Genomic DNA, 22,933 nt, shown 5'->3' on the forward strand with positions numbered 1-22,933 from the left:
CCCCTTATTGGTCCTTTGGGTCAGGTGCCAGCCAGGTTAGCTGAGCTTCTTAACCCTTTACAGGTAACAGGATGGTGCCCCTGGCCAGGAGGGATTTTATAGCACTGTATACAGAAAGGTGGTTACCCTTCCCTTTATATTTGACACGCCCCCCAAATCACAGATAGGGTGAAACACTGGCTGTGATTTCTTCCTGGACCTCTAGGAGAAAACAGTTAATAAGACACATGCATCTCTAAATGTACTACTAACTGTATAAAGACTAACAATATTTCCCACATCTTAAGAACGATTTGGACCAGTTGATTCAGGGAAACTTTCATGGGAGAGTGCATCAGCCACTTTGTTAGAAGCTCCTGAGATGTGTTGTATGTCGAAATCAAAATCTTGGAGAGCTAAACTCCACCAAATAAGATTTTTGTTATTTCCCTTGGCGGTATGAAGCCACTGTAGCGTAGCATGGTCGGTTTGCAGGTGTCTCCAAATGTATGGGCATAGCTTTTCCAGAGCGTAGACAATGGCATAACATTCCTTTTCACTGATTAACCAGTGGCATTCCCTCTCAGAGAGCTTCTTGCTGAGAAACACGATGGGATGGAACTCTTGATCCGGTCCTTCCTGCATTAAGGCTCCTCCCACACCACACTCAGACGCATCTGTGGTTACTAGGAACGGTTTGTCAAAGTCTGGGGCCCTTAGCACAGGGTCAGACATGAGTGTCGCTTTAAGCTAGTTAAAGGCCTTCTGACACTCTTCAGTCCACTGAACGGCACTTGGCTGTTTCTTTTTGATTAGGTCTGTCAGTGGGGCGGCAATTTGGCTGTATTGAGGTACAAATTGCCTGTAATATCCGGCCAAGCCTAAGAAGGATTGGACCTGTTTCTTTGACTTTGGGACAGGCTACTTTTGGATAGCTTCCACTTTGGCCTGTAGGGGGTGTAACGATGCTGATTCTGGCGGGGACCCAACGGAGAGTGCCAATTCAGGACACATTGCTTAGGGCAGGGCAGTTACAGCCCAAGTCTGGGGTTTTTCCACCTCTAAGGCACACCAAACCAGCCAAACAAAGCAGACTTTGGTCTCACCCTGCTGGCTAACCACAAGTCACACAAGCAATTCCCTTAGACACTCCAGTTTCCCAGTATCTCCACCAGTGCCACTCATTATGGGGACAAATGATTATGAAAACCAATACCCCAGTAAAAGAAAAAAGGTTCTCTCGATCCCAAAGGATCAAGCCCCAGACCCAGGTCAATATACAAATCAGATCTTACCACAAATCACGCTGTTGCCAATCCTTTAGAATCTAAAATCTAAAGGTTTATTCATAAAAGGAAAGAAATATAGATGAGAGCTAGAATTGGTTAAATGGAATCAATGACATACAGTGATGGCCAAGTTCTTGGTTCAGGCTTGCAGCAGTGATAGAATAAACTGCAGGTTCAATCAAGTCTCTGGAGAACATCCACAGCTGGGATGGATCATTCAGTCCTTCCTTCAAAGCTTCAGTGTGTAGCAGAGTCCCTTCAGAGGTATGAAGCAGGATTGAAGACAAGATGGAGGAGCTGCAGCAGCTTTTTATAGTCTCTTGCCATGTGGTCTTTCTTTCTTTGTCCCAAAGACAAGCTATCCAGCACATGGCCTGGAAAAACCTCAGAGTTCTGTCCATAGGCAGGTCCCTGCACACCTTGCTGAGTCGTAAGGCGAGTCTACCTTCTCTCAATGGGTCAGTTATATAGCTGATGGTCCTTAATGGGCCATCAAGCCAGCTAGGCAGAGCTGACACCAACTTGACTGGAGTGTTCCCCAGAAAGATAGCACAGGTTTGAAATACAGACAGTATAGAGCCAATATTCATAACTTTAACTATAAAAATGATACACATATAGACAGTATAATCATAACCAGCAAGCCATAACCTTGTCTTAGACACCTCATTTGACCCCCTTTATACAAGATTTGATGCCACTACAGGACTTTGGTTGCAACAATGATCTATACGGTCCCAGCTTATGTCAGTAACGTCACAGGGGGTTAATAGTTCCTTGACCCACCTGGTGTCCAAGGTAAGTCACTCTGTTTAGGCCTATTTGACACTTCTTAGCCTTAACAGTTAGTCCTGCCTCCCTTATGCACTCGAAGACTTTTTGTAGATGTTCCAGGTGTTCTGCCCAGGAATCCGAAAATATGGCCGCATCGTCAAGGTAGGCGACTGCATATTCTCCCAATCCCTCTAGGAGACCATCTACAAGTTTTTGGAATGTGGCGGGTACATTCCACAGCCCAAAAGGGAGCACATTAAATTCATACAGCCCGACATGTGTGGTGAAGGCTGACCTTTCCTTGGCGGATTCATCTAGCGGTACCTGCCAGTACCCTTTTGTTAAGTCCAAGGTAGAGATAAACTGGGCCCGTCCCAGTTTCTCCAATAGTTCATCTATGTGTGGCATTGGATAGTTGTCTGGGCGAGTTACAGCATTTAACTTACGGTAGTCCACGCAAAAACGTATCTCCCCATCTGGTTTGGGAACTAGAACCACTGGAGATGGCCAGGCACTGTGGGAGGGGCGGATTACACCCATCTTAGCATATCCTGGATCTCCTGTTCTATAGCAGTTTTCACTTGAGGAGACAACCGGTAAGGTTGGGCTCTAATTGGGTGAACATTACCTGTGTCAATGGAGTGGTATGCCCGTTCAGTCAGTCCTGGAGTGTCTGAGAATGTCAGCACATAGCTAGTGCACAGCTCCTTGATCTGCTGTCATTGCATTACGCCCAAGCGTCATGGAGAGGTTCACCTCTTCCATGCCACCATCACTTTTCCCTTTGTAGTAGACACCTTCAGGCCACTCAGCGTTATCTCCTGCCTGGGCTGTAAACTGACAAACCTTTAATTCTCTGCAATAAAAGGGCTTTAGAGAATTAATAAGGTACACCTCAGGGTATGTCATCACTTCCCACCGGCTCAGCAGGTAGTGATTGATCTAATGGGGATTGATTTATCGCATCTCGTCTAGACGCGATAAATCGATCCCTGAATCGACGCCTGTACTCCACCTCGGCAGGAAGAGTGAGCGGAGTCGACAAGGGGAGCTGCCGCAGTTGACTCGCTGCTATGAGGATGGCCAGGTAACTCGAACTAAGATACTTGGACTTCAGCTACGCGAATAGCGTAGTTGAAGTTGCATATCTTAGTTCGAACCCTCCCCTAGTGTAGCCCAGGCCTTAGGCTTTCAGTCTGAGGTAGGGAATGCTATGAGATAATTAACAACTCCCAGGTGCTCTTGGACCGTGAATGGCCCTTCCCATGACACTTCCATTTTATGGGCCTGGAGCACCTTTAAGACCATGACCTGGTCCCCTACTTTGAAGGCCCGCTCTCTGGCATGTTTATCATACCAGGCTTTTTGCTCTTTTTGAGCATCTTTTAGGTTTTCTTTAGCAAGGGCTAAAGAGGTTCGTAGGGTGTTTTGTAAGTTGGTTACAAAGTCCAGAATGTTAGTTCCTGGAGAAGGTGTAAACCCCTCCCATTGCTGCTTCACCAACTGTAAAACCCCTTAACTTTGCGGCCATATACAAGTTAAAATGGTGAAAAACCTAAATTGGGACATGGTACAGCTCTATAGGCAAAGAGCAACTGCTGCAACACTAGGTCCCAATCATTGGAGTGCTCATTTACAAATTTACGTATCATGGCCCCCAAAGTTCCATTAAACTTCTCCACCGGGCCATTGGTTTGATGGTGGTAAGGGGTGGCAACCAACCATGATTTACCCCATGAGCTTCCCAAAGGCTTTCCGTAGGTCCTGCCAGGAAATTAGTTCCTGCATCTGTGAGGATGTCGGAGGGCCAACCTACCCTGGCAAAAATGTCTGTTAGTGCCTGGCACACACTTTTAGCCCTGGTGTTGCTTAGAGCTACTGCCTCCGGCCGTTGGGTGGCAAAATCCATGAAAGTCAGTTTGTACTGCTTTCCTCTGGTGTCTTTTTTGGAAAAGGACCAAGAATATCCACAGCTACTTGTTGAAATGGAACCTCAATGTTGGGGAGTGGCTGGAAAGGGGCTTTGACCTGGTCTTGGGGTTTTATCACTGTTTGGCATGCCTCACAAGATCGGACATAGGCAGAAACATCCTTGCCCATTCCCTTCCAGTGGAATGACTTCCCCAAACAGTCTTTGGTCCTGTTCACCCCAGCACGGCCACTAGGATGATCATGGGCTAAGCTCAAGAGCTTTTCCCGGTACTTAGTTGGAACTACCAACTGTCTCTGAGGATGCCAGTTTTCCTGGTGCCCACCAGAAAGAGTTTCCTTATATAAAAGTCCTCTTTCTACAACAAACCAGGATCGATTAGAAGAGTTGAGAGGTGGTGGGTTGCTGCGTGCCTCTGTACAGGCTCTCTGGAGGCTTTCATCTGCTTCCTGTTTGGCCTGGAACTGTTCCCTTGATGCTGGAGACATCAGTTCCTCACTGGATTGTGAACCTGGGCTTAATCTCTCTGGAAGCGATGCAGGTGATGGGGCTGTTTCCGTTGATGGAGAACCGCTCTCCGCTGGTGCACTATGGGGTATTTGCAAAAAGAAGAGGAGGACTTGTGGCACATTAGAGAATAACAAATTTATTTGAGCATAAGCTTTCGTGAGATACAGCTCACTTCATCGGATGCATTCAGTGGAAAATACAGTGGGGAGATTTATATACACCAGAGAACATGAAACAATGGGTGTTACCATACACACTGTAACGAGAGTGATCACTTAAGGTGAGCTATTACCAACAGGAAAGTGGGGGGGAGGGACCCTTTTGTAGTGATAATCAAGGTGGGCCATTTCCAGCAGTTGACAAGAACATCTGAGGAACAGTGGGGGGTGGGGAATAAACATGGGGAAATAGTTTTACTTTGTGTAATGACCCATCCACTCCCAGTCTTTATTCAAGCCTAAGTTAATTGTATCCAGTTTGCAAATTAATTCCAATTCAGCAGTTTCTCGTTGGAGTCAGTTTTTTAAATTTTTTTGTTGAAGAATTGCAACTTTTAGGTCTGTAATCAAGTGACCAGAGAGATTGAAGTGTTCTCCGACTGGTTTTTGAATTTTATAATTCTTGACGTCTGATTTGTGTCCATTTATTCTTTTACGTAGAGACTGTCCAGTCTGACCAATGTACATGGCAGAGGGGTATTGCTGGCACATGATGGCATATATCACATTGGTAGATGTGCAGGTGAACGAGCCTCTGATAGTGTGGCTGATATGATTAGGCCCTATGATGGTGTCCCCTGAATAGATATGTGGACACAGTTGGCAACGGGCTTTGTTGCAAGGATAGGTTCCTGGGTTAGTGGTTGTGGTGTGTGGTTGCTGGAGAGTATTTGCTTCAGGTTGTGGGGATGTCTGTAAGCAAGGACTGGCCTGTCTCCCAAGATCTGTGAGCGTGATGGGTCGTCCTTCAGGATAGGTTGTAGATCCTTGATGATGCGTTGGAGAGGTTTTAGTTGGGGGCTGAAGGTGACGGCTAGTGGCGTTCTGTTATTATCTTTGTTGGGCCTGTCCTGTAGTAGGTGACTTCTGGGAACTCTTCTGGCTCTGTCAATTTGTTTCTTCACTTCAGCAGGTGGGTATTTTAGTTGTAAGAATGCTTGATAGATATCTTGTAGGTGTTTGTCTCTGTCTGAGGGGTTGGAGCAAATGCGGTTGTATCGTAGAGCTGGCTGTAGACAATGGATCGTGTGGTGTGGTCTGGATGAAAGCTGGAGGCATGTAGGTAGGCATTGCGGTCCGTAGGTTTCCAATATAGGGTGGTGTTTATGTGACCATTGCTTATTAGCACCGTAATGTCCAGGAAGTGGATCTCTTGTGTGGACTGGTCCAGGCTGAGGTTGATGGTGCGATGGAAATTGTTGAAATCATGGTGGAATTCCTCAAGGGCTTCTTTTCCATGGGTCCAGATGATGAAGATGTCATCAGTGTAGCACAAGTAGAGTAGGGGCGTTAGGGGACGAGAGCTGAGGAAGCGTTGTTCTAAGTCAGCCATAAAAATGTTGGCATACTGTGGGGCCATGCGGGTATCCATAGCAATGCCGCTGATTTGAAGGTATACATTGTCCCCAAATGTAAAATAGTTATGGGTCAGGATAAAGTCACAAAGTTCAGCCACCAGGTTTTTCAGGCTCTGGCTGAACCTCTTGTGTAGGGTCATCTGCTGCTGCTGCCAGTGCAGGCTCAGTGGTGCCCTCTGGTGTTGGAGCTGTAGACGGAGTTGCAAGCACTGGACTCAGTGCTGGCAATGGTTCTGGTGCTGGTTGCTTCGCCAGTTTCAGTTCGGGTACTGGCTTTGGCTGGGTCTCTGGGACTGGATCCACTACGGCCGTTGTAGTCATTGGTGGGGGATCCGGTGCCACCACCTCCATCTGGGTCTCTGGTAACACAGACTGGGCTCTGGTGGAAGGCTCAAGAACAGGGATAGGTGTGGAAGCTTGCTTAGTCTGGCTGTGGATGACTGTTCCCACCGTCTTGGCCAGCTTTACCTGGTTGGCCAAGTCTTCCCCCAGCAGCATGGGAATGGGATAATCATCCTAGACTGCAAAAGTCCACATTCCTGACCAGCCCTTGTACTGGACAGGCAACTTGGCTGTAGGCAAATGGAAAGAGTTGGACTTGAAGGGTTGAATCGTCACTTGGGCCTCTGGGTTGATTAAGTTGGGGTCCACTAAGGATTGATGGATGGCTGACACCTGCGCTCCAGTGTCCCTCCATGCTGTAACCTTCTTCCCGCTCACACTCACAGTTTCCCTTCGTCCTAAGGGTATCTGGGAGGCATCTGGGCCCGAGGACCTTTGGTGTGACCCCGGTGCAATGAACGGTAATCTGTTGGGGTTCTTGGGGCAGTTGGCCTCCACATGCCCCAGCTCATTACATTTAAAACATCGCCCAGTTGACTGGTCACTGGGGCGAGGTGGGTTGCTGGAGAATGGTGTGGTGGGGCGATAAGGTGCCTGGGGTTTTCCTTGGGATGTAGGTGGGGCCTTGGGTTGCCCCCGGTGATAGGGTTTTATTTCGGATTGCCCCTTCTGATATTCGCCCCAAGTGCTACTAGTTTTTTTCTTTCTGCCACCTCCATCCGTTTGGCTCCAGTCTCCCCCACCGTGATTACAGTTTTGGGCTTCCCATCTAGGATGTACCTTTCTATTTCCTCAGGAACACCCTCTAAGAACTTCCCCATTTGCATTAGGAAGGGCAACTCTTCTGGAGATTTAACATTTGCTCCCGATATCCAGGCATCCCAATGTTTCACAATGTGGTAGGCGTGTCGGGTAAATGACACATCTGGTTTCCACCTTAGGGCCAACGGGAATGCTTGGGTGTTAGCCCCATTCTGACTCTCTTGCCTGGGTTTTAAAAAGTTCATAACTGTTCATGTGTTCCTTAGGCATTACAGCCACCACCTCTGCTAAGGGTCCACTGAGCTGCGGCCTCAGCTTACCATGTACTGGTTTGTAGAGATGCTGTACCCAAGGCAGGCCCTTTCGAAGTTTTCTAAGAAGGCCTTGGTATCATCGTCTGCCTTGTAGGTGGGGATCTTTCTGGGTTGGGAAGCAGTACCTGGAGAAGGATTGCTAGGGTTGGTTGGTATATTCTGCTGAGCCCTTGCCTTCTCCATCTCCAGTGCATGCTTCCTCTCTTTTTCTTTCTTCTCCATAGCTCTCTTGTGGGCAGCTTCCTCTGCCTCCTCCCTGGCTTTTTCTGCCTCCATCTCCAAGCGCCTTAAGGCCATCTGTCTATCATGCTCTTTTTGTTTCTCTTCAGCTTCGAATCTGGCCAGCTCTAGTTTATTAGCTGCTTCACTGGTAGTCATTTGCCTGCTTTCTTGTGCTTAACTCTAGCTGTACCCAAGAGTATGTAGGGGTGGGGGGCACTTGTGAATTTCCCTGCAGGAGGTTATCTGCCCTGCCTTTAGGTAGAGAAAACTCCAGCTCAAAAAAGAAAAATCCCTTTGTAAAAAAACTAACACCTTTCTCTCCAGGCAAATAGACAGAAAACCCTCTCACATCTCTCAGCTTTAAAAAAAATGCTCTTCAGGTCTGTGCTTTTGGTTCAAAATGATCCCACCGCTCTGCCACCATGTCAGGGTTCCTTCCCCACTCTGAACTCTAGGGTACAGATGTGGGGACCTGCATGAAAGACCCCCTAAGCTTATTCTTACCAGCTTAGGTTAAAAACTTCCCCAAGGTACAAACTTTGCCTTGTCCTTGAACAGTATGCTGCCACCACCAAGCGTTTTAAACAAAGAACAGGGAAAGAGCCCACTTGGAGACGTCTTTCCCCAAAATATCCCCCCAAGCCCTACACACCCCTTTTTCTGGGGAGGCTTCAGAATAACATCCTAACCAATTGGTTACAAAATCATCAAAGACCCAAACCCCTGGATCTTGGAACAAACGAAAAATCAGTCAGGTTCTTAAAAGAAGGATTTTATTTAAAAAAAAAAAAAAAGAAAGGTAAAAATCATCTCTGTAAAATCAGGATGGAAAATACTTTACAGGGTATTCAGATTCAAAATGCAGAGGATCCCCTTCTGGGCAAAACCTTAAAGTTACAGAAAACGGGAATAAACCTCCCTCTTAACACAGGAAAAATTCATATAAAGCAAAAAATAAACTAATCCGCCTTGCCTGGCTTACCTATGCTGGTTGCAATATTGGAGACTTGGATTAGGATGGGTTGGAGAAGATGGATTTCTGTCTGGCCTCTCTCAGTCCCAAGAGAGAACAACCATGTAAACAAAAAGCACAAACAAAACAAAACAACCCCGTAAACAAAGAGCACAAACAAAACAAAACAAAACAACCACCGCCCTCCCCTGCCCCCCCCCCCCCCCGATTTGAAAGTATCTTGTCCCCTTATTGGTCCTTTGGGTCAGGTGCCAGCCTGGTTGGCTGAGTTTCTTAACCCTTTACAGGTAACAGGATGTTGCTTCTGGCCAGGAGGGGTTTTATAGCCCTGTATACAGTGAGGTAGTTACCCTTCCCTTTATATTTATGACAAGTGTATTTACTGTTTTCCAAAGGGTCAATAATGAGAGAGGAAATACGAAAATGAAACTTCAAATCATAAGGTTTGACTCACTAAATGGCTGCTAAATATGATCTTTTCCACAGGTGTCACCCAGAAAATAACCAGAGAGACAACTCCTCACTGGCGTAAATCAGCGTAACACCACTGAAATCGCTGGAGTTATGTTGATTTACCCCAGCAGGAGAACTGGGTGGGCCCCAAACCTTTATTCTCGGCTATAGTCCGTTTAGGAATAATTTATTTGATAGGCTGCAGGGATCAGCTTCACAAATATTGATTGGACATGGGCTACTGTTTCACAGATGAAATCCCAACTAATGACTTCTGTCTGGTTCTGATACACACTGGTATTGTGTTGAACTGGAAGTGAGTACAATAAAAATAATCATTGTTCCCTGTCTTGGCTTCTCAATCCCCTTAGTACATGTAGGCTAGTCATAAAACAAGTGCTTTTGTTTGGTTATCTAGCCAATATCTCCACTACCTTTTGACCCAGGCTACCGAAGTGCTGTACAAACTTCAGTAAAGCCTTGTGTCATCTCTGTGACATAGGGAAGTATTATACCTATTTTGCAGAGGGTAAATTAGGGCGAGTTAAATTAGTTACCTAATGTCCGTCTGCATGTGACAGAGCAGGGAACAGAATCAAGACTCCTATGCCTCTGACCACTGGAAAACTCCTGACTTTCCCAGTTATGCTATGCTTTTGCTTTCCCCCATCCCGCCCAATGTTAAAGTGGCAACAAAAAAGGCTACAGAAGGCATAGAGATTGTAACTTTGAGAGCTGAAGAGATGCTCCATTTAAGTGACTCTGTTTAGATCTTTTCCTTGCTTTTTGTTGGGGACCTGTGCCTTGCGGGGGAGTCAGGACCACAAGAAATGAATGTCCTCACCCATGCGGTCTTGTTTTTCAGGTGATCCCTATGCTTCCCAGGCTGCTTTGCGAGGAGTTGTGCAGTCTCAATCCTATGAAAGACAGACTGACGTTTTCTGTAATGTGGAAAATGACTCCAGAAGGCAAGGTAACCCTGTCTCCTTCATTCTTCCTGGGCAAGGTCATCATCAGCACTGGGCCCCACTGATGTAAACAGATAGTTAGGGGACTAAAATGGGTAATCCAGTAACATATCTGCTCAAAATAAAGGCTTCAAGAGTCTCCCCAATCTGTGAACACTGTGTCCTGTGGATAGGATTTTGTGGAACAAATGACTGGCACATCCTCGTGATAAGAGGGATGGAAACAATGTTATTGATGGTGACTGGGAGTGAGAATGAATGTTAGGAACAGAGGATTTCTACAGCACCATAGTAGGCCACTTGTCTGTTTAGGATCTTGTCTCCAGAAATAGTTACATTTTTCTGAAGCTCCAGATACTGATTTGGCGCCTCAGCCCCCCCTGACATTTAGCCAGTTATGCAGTGCTGTGACTGAGGAAAATATTCCTTCCTGACCCCTGTGGTAGGCAGCTTATGCCCTTAATCATGAGTTTGGATTATTGCTTACAGAACTAGAAAGTATATTAATGGGCATATATTAAAAAGACCTGGTTGTACTCTTTGGGGCCGTGCAGTGCGTAAATGAACATCACCTTTATTTCTCCTGATTTCAGGCATGCAGTTGCAACATGTTGGCATTGAGGGCATCAAGTGATATTCCACTTGTCTTCATGTTTGACCTGAGGTGGTGTGGGGAGCAGTCAGCTCTTCGTGGGTCTTCATTTCTTTCTCTCCGTTCAACTCCCATCCCTCAGGGCTGCATAACAGTCTGCTCCTCGGTTGCTTTTATGGTGGCAGAGCCCTCTCAGAATGGTGACTGCATGTCCCCTCCCTAAAAGGCTTTGGAAAACAGGAAGGATTCTTTTGTATTTCAAGCCTGCTGCTCTCCCATAAGTGTGTAGGTTTTATGCATTGTGTCCTTGCCAAGGTTGTTGGAGTAACTGTTTTTTGGGGTGATCCTCAGGTGACCTTTCCGATGAAAATTAGTTTGGCTTCATTGTAAATGTCCACATTGCTCCAGAGGGCTCAGAATCTCATTGTATGTGTTAGCAATGGGGCTGCACTGCAAAGTTCAGCGGCAGCTCTGCGTTTGGCCCATCTCTAGGCCCATCTCTAGCATTATGAAGGGTTTAGACTGTTGTTTGGGAAATCTTCAGCTTTCTGTATCCTGAATTCTAATTGCTCAAGGCACCCTCTAATACCAGGTACTCATTTGGCCTTTTATTTACCACCGAGTGCTCTTTGAACAATGAAGAGGAGCTGCTGACACTTACCTCTTAGATATTGATGCTTGGTTTTAGAACAACACTTAGATCCACCACATTTCAGCCAGTGAAAGTTTTTGGAGGAGTCACAGTGTCTTTCCTCATGTCTGCTCAGGGATGCTGATATCTGAAGTCAGGCTGCATTCCAGCAGGGAAAGGTCTCTGACATCAGAGTCTACACTTTCCTTTGGAAGGCTGATTGCCTACAGCCAACTCAACAAACAGATTTCTCCTGGGAAGCCTTTCAAGTCTGAATGGAAGTTTGGGTCACTGGGTTTGAATAGGAACTGAAGGAAGTTAATGAACCTTACTCCTTCTAAGAGGAGACGGCAACCACAACCCTTTTTCCAGCTTGGCTTTTCTCCAAGAGCTTATCCTTGAGAGTCAGGGCAAAGCACCTCTTGCCACTACACTGTGGTGCTTGTGTAGGCAGGAGAAATGGGATCATTTTCTCTTTTCAGGGTTAGTAAGAGGTGAAGTCTGTCAACAGGCTGTTCTGCTCGCTGAACGTGGCCTTTGAACTTCGATTTCTCTGTCAGTGGCATGCAGAGCTGTAAGGAATGATGATGTAACATGGAGAGCGGCTAGGAACACAGGGGCCTTATGAGCACCTTGTTACACAGTCTACAAAACAGTATTTTGATGCTGAGTTTATAAAGCACTGCCTGATAGAATCACTATAGGGTAAGGGCTTGTCAGTAATCCCTTGCAATACAAAGAAACCTCCAGTAGAATGCCTACAGATTCCCTACATGGGAGTGACTGATTTTTTAATAAGTAAAACAATGGCAGTCCTTTAACCCTTTCTGAAGACGGGTGCCATCTTGTGGGGCTTTTGAAATCACTCATTGCATTATAATCAGCTGTTTTCGTACTACACACGAGCATAACAGGCCATGCCGTCTGGCCGACAACTTGTGCAGCCCTGTGAACATCAGTAGGAAGTTCTGACGTGCCATCTGTGAAGTTTCTTTTCAAGGATCTGTGCATTAACTGCTCCATTATTGTCACCTTGATGCAATGTGTTTCAAGAACTGAGCTGCGCTGTGTCAGTGTGGGCAGAATGCAGCCCCCATTCTGAATTCCACTGCTGTGCAGCATACATAGACTAGCATGTAAGGTTCTATCCAGTTTCCTTTTCTATGGTGCTTGAAACACAATACTGCTAATGGGGACGGTAAACTGCTGTGTTCTGAGACACCTGATGTAATTAGTGCTTCTTCCTGGCTTTCAGCCACTCCCAGCTGCTCTAGATTTGTTTGAAAGTGTCGACAACAGGCATCCATGTACATTCATGTGGGCAAGACATATCCAAAATCTATTTCGATGTCTCCATAACATATGTTTAATATATGTGTGAAAACCCAGTAAACCTCAGTCAGAAGCAGTATGTTAGTAGTACTAAGAGAGGTATTATTAGAGTGTACGATATACCAGTTGAAAAGAACCAAATGTCACAAGAATCGCAGTTGCATACTCCATAACACCCTGCAGCAGCCAACTCTGCTGCCTTCCAGGGGTCAGGAATGGTGAATAGTGTCCAGAAGATAAAATAGCAGGGGAAGTCAGCGCCAGCTGTTATTGGCAGTGCCTGTCCTTATGCCTTGCCATGAACATGGCCAGCCTGTGTTCACACACATGCTGGTTGATCTCCTGTGGCTGTACCGTACTGTGTCCGACCTTTCCCAAAGGGAATTAACAGAACTCTGGAAGATTTGGCCTCTGCTTTTGTCAGGCAGGCAGGAAAAGTGAGATTTTGGTTGAACATTTAAATTTCAGGCAGCAAAACAGAAATCTGGTCCATGTTGCTTCCTGTGAGGGACAATAAGATATTTTTGAGAAAAATGGCAGGAAAATGCGCAGAGAGATCTTCTATAAACGTCAAGATCAGGAGTGGATCTGTTGTGCAATATAGTATAATATTGTTACTCATTGGACGGCTGATTCCAAGGCAAACCATTATCCAAACATCATTTGGAACATACCCAGTTTATAGGCCACGTTTGTTGTAGTTCTCTCTACTCTCCATATCCATTTCGTGACTGTTATGACATCTGTCTGAAATAGGATCTCTGTTTAAGAGCTTATCTGCTTTTCCTCTTCCTGCTTCCTACTCCAACCCTGAAGGTACAATACGATGGTTATTTCAACAACAAGGAAACTATGATGTCACAATTCCACTGCCATGTGGAGTTGTTTTCAGGTGGGGATTAAGCAACAGGAACAGATGAACTTCTAAAAATCAAGACCCCACTTTCAAGCAAATCTCCCTGGTAATAAAAAAAGGAGGGGGAATACAAATACGGTATAGAAACAGTCTTGCTTGTCAGTGGTAAACTTTCCATGTTGATCAATTGCTCTTTAGCGCCACTGGGCTTCCCATTCTGTATCTGTATTTTCAAGATTATCTAATCCTGGGATAGCTAACACTCTCCAGGCTAAAATTTGTCTCAGATTTTGAGACCTGAGGAAAATTCCTGCCCTCTGTCAAATTTGCCAAATTAGCGGGTTTGTGGGGTTTTGCCATTGATTACTCCTATTTAATCCTTCATTAACATACTGAAAAACATCTAGATGTATGGCTGTGCCCACTGCATATCACGTATTTTGTCTCATTGTTTCCTTGTATTCCTCCATCTGCTGCCTCTTGTGCTGTACTTCGCTTGTAAGCTCCTTGGGGCAGGACCATCTTTGTGTTCTGTTTTTATACAGCACCTAGTACAATGGAGTCTTGATTCATGACTGGGGCTGCTAGGCGGTGTGGTGGAGGTGGTATTAATAATGCTAATACTAACGAAGCGTTATATGATACATCTTAGTTCTGGAACTAAATACCATTGTAACTGTAGTTGATTGCATTTGTTCCCTTCTTTAAAGCAAAGCTTGCCCGAGAAAGCAACAGTGAAAACACTGAGTCCAGTTTTCCAAACATGCGGTGCAAACTGCACGTATAGTTACTACAAATGTGCATGCAAATGGCCAGTTAGACTTTTAACTAGCTGATTGCACTGATACCAATATACATGTGCAGTAATGGTTCATGAAAATCAGACCTGCGGTTGCACGTCCACTTTTGAATACCAGCATCACTTTAGTTCTCAACCTTTTTCATACTGTGACTCCACGGTCCAATAGGAGAGTCTTGGGGCCTACTTCAGACTAGCCATAAAATAAAGGAAGATGGTGTCAACACCCTGAAACCTGTTTGAGGACTGCCCCCCAATGGGATTCCCTAGTTGAGAACCTGTGTTCTAACTAGAAGGTAAAGAGAAAAGGAGTACTTGTGGCACCTTAGAGACTAACCAATTTATTTGAGCATAAGCTTTAGTGAGCTGTAGCTCACGAAAGCTTATGCTCAAATAAATTGGTTAGTCTCTAAGGTGCCACAAGTACTCCTTTTCTTTTTGCGAATACAGACTAACACGGCTGTTACTCTGAAACCTGTAGAAGGTAAAGGAAATTCTCAGATCTATTCATTAACTTAGTCTACAAGTTGCATAGTGAGTTCCCAGCTTTGCCCAAATCAGGGATGATTCATTCAGATAAAAATGTAACTTTGCATGTTCGTACTTAAATTCTCTTTGTTGCACCTTCCATATTAAGGAGGAAGCCAGCTATAGGTTACCTTGTAAAATCCAGGATTTTATCCACCTCTGCTGTGGGAGAAGCATTGCTTTTACTAGGAATTCCTTTTCTGTTTTTTGTCCAGTCCTCTACATTTTTTAATGTAGATGTATGTGGATGGAATTAATTCACCCACAGATAGACATAATTAGTGCCTAAGTACCTAAATCGTTACAGTTTTGGATCTTATAGTGGTGAGGACCAGATTTGATAAGGGTCTTGTTTTAATGCAGCTGTTACCAATAACTGGAGATTAGAACATTGACAAGAAAAGGGAGATAATAAAACATTTAAATGTCATACTAGGAGAGCATTCCCTTATTTACAGAGGGTTTGTGTGGATGAATGAAATTAGAAGGAGTTCAGTTCCAATAAAGGAAACTCAGCCTTGTCCACCACTCATTTCACTACTTTGAGCAAAATCTTTCTGGGTGCTTGAGAACCTCTTTGTTTGCCTTATTAAAACATGAACTGTTTATTTTTCTTTAACCGGCTAGTTGTTTTTGTATTTTTCATTAATCTGCTTGCCTTTTGCCCATGGTGTAGTGTTTAAAGAGATCCTGCAGCATCGTAGTTACCTTACAGGAAATTTCCGTGGCTTTTGATAGGAAGTTTTTTGGTCCAGACAAACAAAGATTTAAACAGACAAACAAAGAAAACAAAACAAACCCCCCACTCACCACAAACAGAGGGGAATGAGAAGCTTTTTTTAAAAAAAAGTGTGTAAAGTTTTCTTGGTTTCCATCAAAAAGAAAACCTTTTCCCCATAGAGTGATCTGACACTGTCTGCCATTAAAGAATGGACTTTGGAAATAATGTGTGTGACGCTGAAAAATAGCACCAATTTACTTTCAGAGCTTTTTTTAAGCACTGAAATATAGACTTTTCTGAAAAAAGAAAAGGAGGACTTGTTGTACCTTAGAGACTAACCAATTTATTTGAGCATAAGCTTTCGTAAGCTACAGCTCACTTCATCGGATGCATTCAGTGGAAAATGCATCCGAAGAAGTGAGCTGTAGCTCACGAAAGTTTATGCTCAAATAAATTTGTTAGTCTCTAAGGTGCCACAAGTACTCCTTTTCTTTTTGCCAATACAGACTAACACGGCTGCTACTCTGAGGCTTTTCTGAGTATTTGTTATTCGTCCATCACAGCAGGAAAGAGACCAGCATTATCCCTTGGGTATCATTTCTGATTTCTCTGACAGTGGCGAAAGAACGAAGTTTCTTATATTAACAACATGGCACCCAGAAGAGTTGGGAACTTTTACAATAGCCCCAATGTGTTTTGCATATCAGCACAGGGTCTTGGAATTCAAATTCCTGGGTTCAGTGTTACCAAAACACAGTCAGTACGTAGAAGGGGAAGGAGACCTACTAGAAATAGACCAACCTGGCAGCAGATCTCACTATGTGTCAGTGACCAAGTAAAAGTAGCACCCTACAACTCAGAACAAGTGTTAAACTGAACTTAATAGAATGCAGTGGAGCAGAGATCAGACAGAATAGCTTTTAAAATAGGAGGACAGCTAATTCCTTTAGTTCTGTTAATTGTAATAATTTCTTTAAATGCACATATATGATATATACACACACACACACCCCTCTACATCATCAACTACACTTCCGAGAACTTTAAATCAGAAGCCATTACCCTCTAGTTGCTGAAGACTTAGAAAAATGTGTCCCAGTGTTGAGGACATGACCTCATGTAATAGGAAATAGACCTAGATGCCCAGTGATATACCTTTCTCCCGTCTGTTGAGTTATGCTGCATGTGCGCATGCTGGTGCGCTAAGGAGGTGAATTGTAGGGGTGTATCAGCTCCGTCAATGGCAAATCCTCCCCCAGTTCATGCCCTCCTCTGGCAATGCCCTGGTTCACTCTGCCTTGCTGAGACCTGGCATTCCTCCTGGGACACTCCCACTTGCCAAAGCTACCTCCTCCTTGAATGGCCCCCGTTGCTCCGACGGAGGATGTGAGATTGCCGCTCGAGCCGAGCCAGAATTAAAACGCTCTGCTTGTCCTCTGAGCACTTTTGCTGAGTTTGACCCTCAACCTTCTTCTCCAAACGTCTTGTTGCCCTGTCACCCTTTGATGAGTCTGATTCCCTGTCCCAGAGCCAGTTCCCCATTGTCCCATCACGCATTCACCACTATAAGCAGCTCTGCAACATTGCTACCATGCCTCATCTGAAAATGTGGCTCTTTTCCTTTCTGTCCTAACAAATAATTTGTTAGAGACCTTTTATTAAATAGTTTAAAAATATGGGTGGTTTCTGTTTGAATTTTTTTTAATTGATTTCATGTGTGCTTACTGGCAACATTTCTTTGTTGGATCAGAAAGACAGTGGAAACTCACAGATTATTCCTTGTGATTCTTTGGGCTGAATCGTGGCCTGGGTAATGGGCTTAAGACCCATTGAAATGAGGGGGATGGAGATTGGTAGGTCTGGACCAACAGGGGCCAAAGTACAACCCATGTACTTCTACAGTGTAGCCTACAAACATTTGTCTGACTTGGAGGTCCCAGCAGGCAGCCCCCATCTTGATCCAAGCAAGACTATTAACCTCAGGGCACAGTTTGTTTTCTGTCGGCCACACCCCTGTAATGAAGGGTGGCTGCAATCTGCTGCATATTAGATGTGACCCTCCAGCTTCTAGTAGGTTTCTAATTAGACTGTCACATGGGCAAAGTTTAGATGCCCGTGTTCGGGGTTCTACCTACCAATCTGCACGCAAGCCACTTCTCTGTTTAATTGGATTTTTTTTATTTTTAACATGAGGAAAAAAGACGTAAGCTATTGTGAAGGATGGCAGGTTCTTCCTCTTGTAATTAATGACTTCATTTACATTTTCTGATTTTGCAGATCCTTGATGAATGGTTTGGGCGAACCGTTATCTGTTCCTGCGTGAAGCTGAGCTATGACCATGCACAGAGTATGATTGAAAACCCCAACAGGGTTTTTGGGTCAGAAGAACTGCCTCCAGTCTCTCCTCAGCACCCAGTCGATGAAATTCACCAAGCTGTCCTAAACCTCCACCGAATCGCCAAGCATCTGCGCAAACAGCGCTTCATTGATGGTGCTCTTCGTTTAGACCAGGTCAGTAACCTCGGCATCCGTAACCTGGGGCTATTCACCCCTCCTCTCAGCCCTTACGAGAGCAAACCCAAGCTGAACTCCTTTGATCTCTTGATTGGTCTAAAGACTCCAAAGGGAAAATCAGACTTGAATAAAAGCATAGGATTTTGTGGCAAAGTCGTTGGGCTTTTTTGTTTTGTTTTAAATATAACTTCACCAAGCTGTGCAGATACAGGACACCTAATAACACAGGAAACAAAACGAAAATGGTTGGGTTGAAATCTACTAGACAAAATAGATAAGGGAAGAGTGATCGCTCTTACAGAATTCTTCATGCCACCTAGAGCTATGGATACAAATCTTATAAATGGAAATAAATGCTGATGATGTCATAACTTTATCAAGGCATTTAGGTACATGAAGCACATATTTCACTTCAAAAAGGGTCATCTCCAAAGCATCATTTGCTGTGAGATACTGTAGTTGGAATAATCATATTTTCCAGCAGCACTCCTATCAGTTCTCGGGGCAGGGAAAAGAATTAAAACGTTATCTAAGACAGTTTAATTGTGTAAACAGTGGATGTGTTTCAATAGAAGAGACGTAAATGACGTGGTTTCTTATCTGTGACAATGTAAGTGGGGCTGTATCAGTTGTGTTGTGTATATTTACTATTTTGCAAGTAGAAACAGGTATTTTTGGGCTCCAGCTCAGAGCTCCTTCTGACTTTGTTGCTCAAAGGCCATAGAGCTACCTCTCTTGTGAAACTACAGGAGGTTGCTATACTTCTGGGAACAGAGCGGTCGACCAGGCTGGCAGCCAAAGTTCCTTATTCGTAACGAAAGCGCCATTGTTTTATATCGTTAAAATGAGACTCGAAATGTCTGGAAAATAATTTCCCCCCCGTCCTGAACAGCCTCACCTGCAAAGTTCATTGTTAACCTTCTCTTTTGGGACATGTGCTTAAATATTTAAGGCTCGTCATTCAATAGATAATAGTGAGATTTCGCTAGGCTCAGAAGTGAAAGCATTTCTTATCCCCTGAACACCAGGGAATAAACTGTAAAGAACAATCCTGCTTTGGCAGGGGGATGGACTAGATAACCTAATAGATGGTAGAGGTGGAAAAGATCTATGATTCCTGTGCGCTCTGACTGCCCTGGGAGAGCACCGGTTATGTCGCATAGATTCTGTTCTCGCAATGCTGCGCTGATGGAACCTGCGTGTGCCTGCACCACTGAGGCTGGTTTGGTGACAGTGCAACTGCTAAAGCAGCTTCCTCACATTTTAAATGGGTCGGTTTAGCCAGGGGAAGGAGATCCTGTTCAGCAGTGACCTTGTGAAAAATTAGTGGCGTCTAGTTTCGTTCAGGCCTGTAAAACAGAGCCCGGTTACAAAGCTGCTGCACTCGACTGCCACCGCTGGAGAGATGGGATCCAAACCTGCTTTAGGGTACAGGAGAGAATTAGTTTGACTTAATCAGTACCTAGTGGGCATTTATATCCCCAAACTGCATTATTTTCTCAGAGTGGCATCCTCTGCTCCAGAGAATCTCTGCCTTCCCCACAGCAAGGGCATAGCAGGGTTATGGACAGTAAGAATGAGACGTATTTAGCCAAGAAGAAGTTTGCACCATACCTGCCCTTTCGATATATGCCATTGATCACCACTTGGTGATGAACTCTACACTCACAAAGGAAATTAAAAATCCAAACCTGTGCAGAAAGCTATTGCCTTGGAGTGTGAGGGTGAATATGAAGGGGTGTGTGTATAGTGTATATTGTGCAGGACAAAGTGAATTCATGTAGCTTTTAATATAACCAATTTATAGTCCCTCGCTTTTGTTCACATGACTTCCTTTCGCTACTTTGGTGTAGTTCTGTAGAAGGTCTGTTTTCTGTATCTGAGCAAGCAAGGGTGGGCCCTAACAGGAAGCACACCTTTCTGATCACAGGACCTCTCACTGATTTCCTGTTGAGTAATGTAAATACTGAACAATGGGAGACAAACTACAACAGAGGAAACCAAGAGCAATTAATTATCAGATTAAAGGAAACAATAATCACATAGCAGGAGGGAGTCGAGACACCCAGAAAGCTAGGATTGCATTGCCAGGGGTTGTAAGGAGACAGAATACTTTTGCTCTCTTTGTTCCAAAGGATTTTTGAGCCCTCTTTCTATGTGTTAAGTTCCAGTTGGGTTCTGCCTTATAGTCAGTATTGATTGAACAAAGCTTAGGACCTAGTGATTCTTTGCCAGTCTCGCTAATGACATTTATCACTGTGACATGCTGTCATCATTCCTGTTAACGTTATGAGGAGGCATTGTGGTCTCTTGCCTAGTCAAGGAACTGTGAACCAGAACTTCAGCTCTGCCACTGCCTCATTGTGACCTTGGGCTTGGTTTTCACATAGGGTTGCCAACTTTGTAATATTTAAAAACTGGACATTGCAGCAGGAGTGCCAGAACCTCCCCAGCCCTGCCTCTTCCCCCCACCCCCAGGGCCCCGCCTCTTCCCCTGAGACCCTGCCATGCCTCTTTTCCCCAAGACCCCACCCTCATTCACTCCTCTTCTCCCCATCACTTGCTGCTTCCCCCATCTGCCCCAGGCCCAGGTTGCGGGGGGACTTGCCTGCGGAACTAGGCCTGGGAGCTGCAGCTGCCCGATGCAGGTAGGAGGCGGCACCGGCTGAGTAGAGGCTGGCATGGGTGATGACCCAGTGCCTCCCCCACCCACAGTGACCGGACATTGGGTGGGACTGGATTTTTCAGTTGAAAACTGGACACATGGACACCCTATTTTCACATCTGTCTCAGTTTTACTCATCTGTAAAATGGGAATAATATGTAACTACCTCACGGGGTTGTTGAAACTTAATATTTATTCCCCTACCAAAAAGTTAATTCAACTAAGGGTGCTCCTGAATATTTCCTCCCCACATAAACTCTAAACAGTATTGAAAAGTCAGCTCTGTCTCCTATCAGCCCATGCTGTCAGGCTCCAGTGCCGAATGGTTACATTTTCAAGCAGATACCATCATGCTTTCCCCCAAGCCGCTCCTCACACATGGGAGAAGATCATCCACAACACGATTTCATTATCATCCTGCAAAACCCTCCTTAAAACTCTCCTTTGCTACGAGGCTACAGAAAACTGACAACAGTGAGGCCACTGGTGTGCTGAGAACACTGCCAGTTGCATTGACATTGTTTCCTTGTCTCCCCTGGCCATCTGTGTTCATCTGCTGTGTCTTGTCTTGTACTTAGTTCCTGCCCCAAAGAGTTTATAGTGTATCTTTTTGTTCTATGTTTGTACAGCACCTAGCACAGTGGGGTCCTGACCCATGACAGGGACTTCTAGGCACTATGATAATATAAATAATAGTACTGTGAATTTCCAGGTATTAACCCACCACCATCACAGCCCTCAGTATCTGCAGTACCGAGTTGGATGATTTGTTGTGACATTAATAATTCCTGTTTGAAAGTGGCAGGCGTATTTGTGTGATCTGGTGTAAGAACAGTGTCTATTCATGCAGTGTTGTTTCAATGACACTTTACATGGAATTATTTTGCTCAGAAGAGGAAGACTGTCATTTGGATACCTCTTATATTATCTGCAGCTGCGTGCTGTAGAAACACCCAAGAAAGATTAGATGGGTAAGACAGATACTCAGGTGGTGGTGAATTGGTAAAGTGTCTTTGGTTTTTGTGGATTGTAGACTGACCTTTTAAACAACACTTGTGTGAATAAGAGTAAGATATGAATGTGTTTTTGTGCAAATGAGAGAAGGAGTGGTGATGAATGGATAAAGTTCATTTATGCTTTGTAGCTACTGTGTGTTTTGTTTCAGTGGCAAAGTTAAGGTTGTTTAGCTGCTGGTCATTGAGAATGCTTGTTACATGAAAGTGTGAATATGGTGTGATGGTGGTTGTCTTGGCTCTTTGTTTTGAATTTCCTTTGTTCTGTGATTCAATAGGATGCCACGTGCCCAGCAACCAAAAAGCTCAGTGCACTCGCTGGTGAAAGTGTGGTCAATTAAAGCTTTCTGTGCCTGGTGTACAAAATTTTTCCACTGCAGCTATATGTACAGCATACGCTTTCCCCTACATCCTCTTCAGTTCAGTTCTCCTCCATGACACCCTTAGCCCTTCTGTCTGCAATTTCCCATAGCTCCAGAATACAATTAAGCGCTTAATGTTTAAAGTCTTATTATTATTTTTATTTGTATTAAATGCATAGTAATGGGAGCTTTCCTAGAATCATTGAAGGTCAGGGTTGGAAGGGACCTCAGGAGGTCATCTAGTCCAACCCCCTGCTTGAAGCAGGACCAATCCCCAATTTTTGCCCCAGATCCCTAAATGGCCCCCTCAAGGATTGAACTCACCACCCTGGGTTTAACAGGCCAATGCTCAAACCACTGAGCTATCCCTCCCCCCAAGGGGAGGTCATTGGGTCATTAAAACTTCAATTGCTGAGAAGCTTATGGGTCCATAATCACAGAGATTTTAATGTATTTTCTTTCATTTGGAACTGAGACATTTAGATGGCAAGGACATAAATAGGTGCCTTAGAAATACCGGACAGAGAAAGAAATAGAAACAACCTTACATGTGATTGTTAGTTTTAAGTATGAGATCATCAGTTCAAGTGCATCTAGGAGTGGCCTACTGATAAATGTTCTCCTTTGGTTCAGCTGCTTGAAGCTGATGTACGGGGACTGGAAGACTAGCTACAAAAATCGTATATGCACATTTAAAAGGAAAATAAACTAGGAGCATGAGCTCTCTTTATGATCACCATTATAAACAAATGACTCTGAGATGACTGATGGCTTTACTAGTATTCCCTGGCTTTACTACTATTCCCTTATGTGCTTGAAAAACTGCGT

General features: G+C 44.6%; 1 protein-coding gene across 3 annotated transcripts in view; it reads left to right on the forward strand.

Moving 5' to 3' along the window:
* DIS3L2 (DIS3 like 3'-5' exoribonuclease 2) overlaps positions 1-22,933 on the forward strand; it is a 280,475-nt gene that overhangs the window by 166,292 nt on the left and 91,250 nt on the right. For all 3 annotated transcript variants that reach the window (XM_084638284.1, XM_084638283.1, XM_084638285.1), the window contains 2 exons: positions 9,990-10,097; positions 17,829-18,062. In XM_084638284.1, the coding sequence (XP_084494410.1) occupies positions 9,990-10,097; positions 17,829-18,062 (342 nt within the window). The remainder of the gene's footprint in view (positions 1-9,989; positions 10,098-17,828; positions 18,063-22,933) is intronic.

Source organism: Lepidochelys olivacea, assembly GCF_965140295.1.
Source record: "Lepidochelys olivacea isolate rLepOli2 genome assembly, chromosome: 9".
In the NCBI taxonomy this organism is placed as follows: Eukaryota; Metazoa; Chordata; order Testudines; family Cheloniidae; genus Lepidochelys; species Lepidochelys olivacea.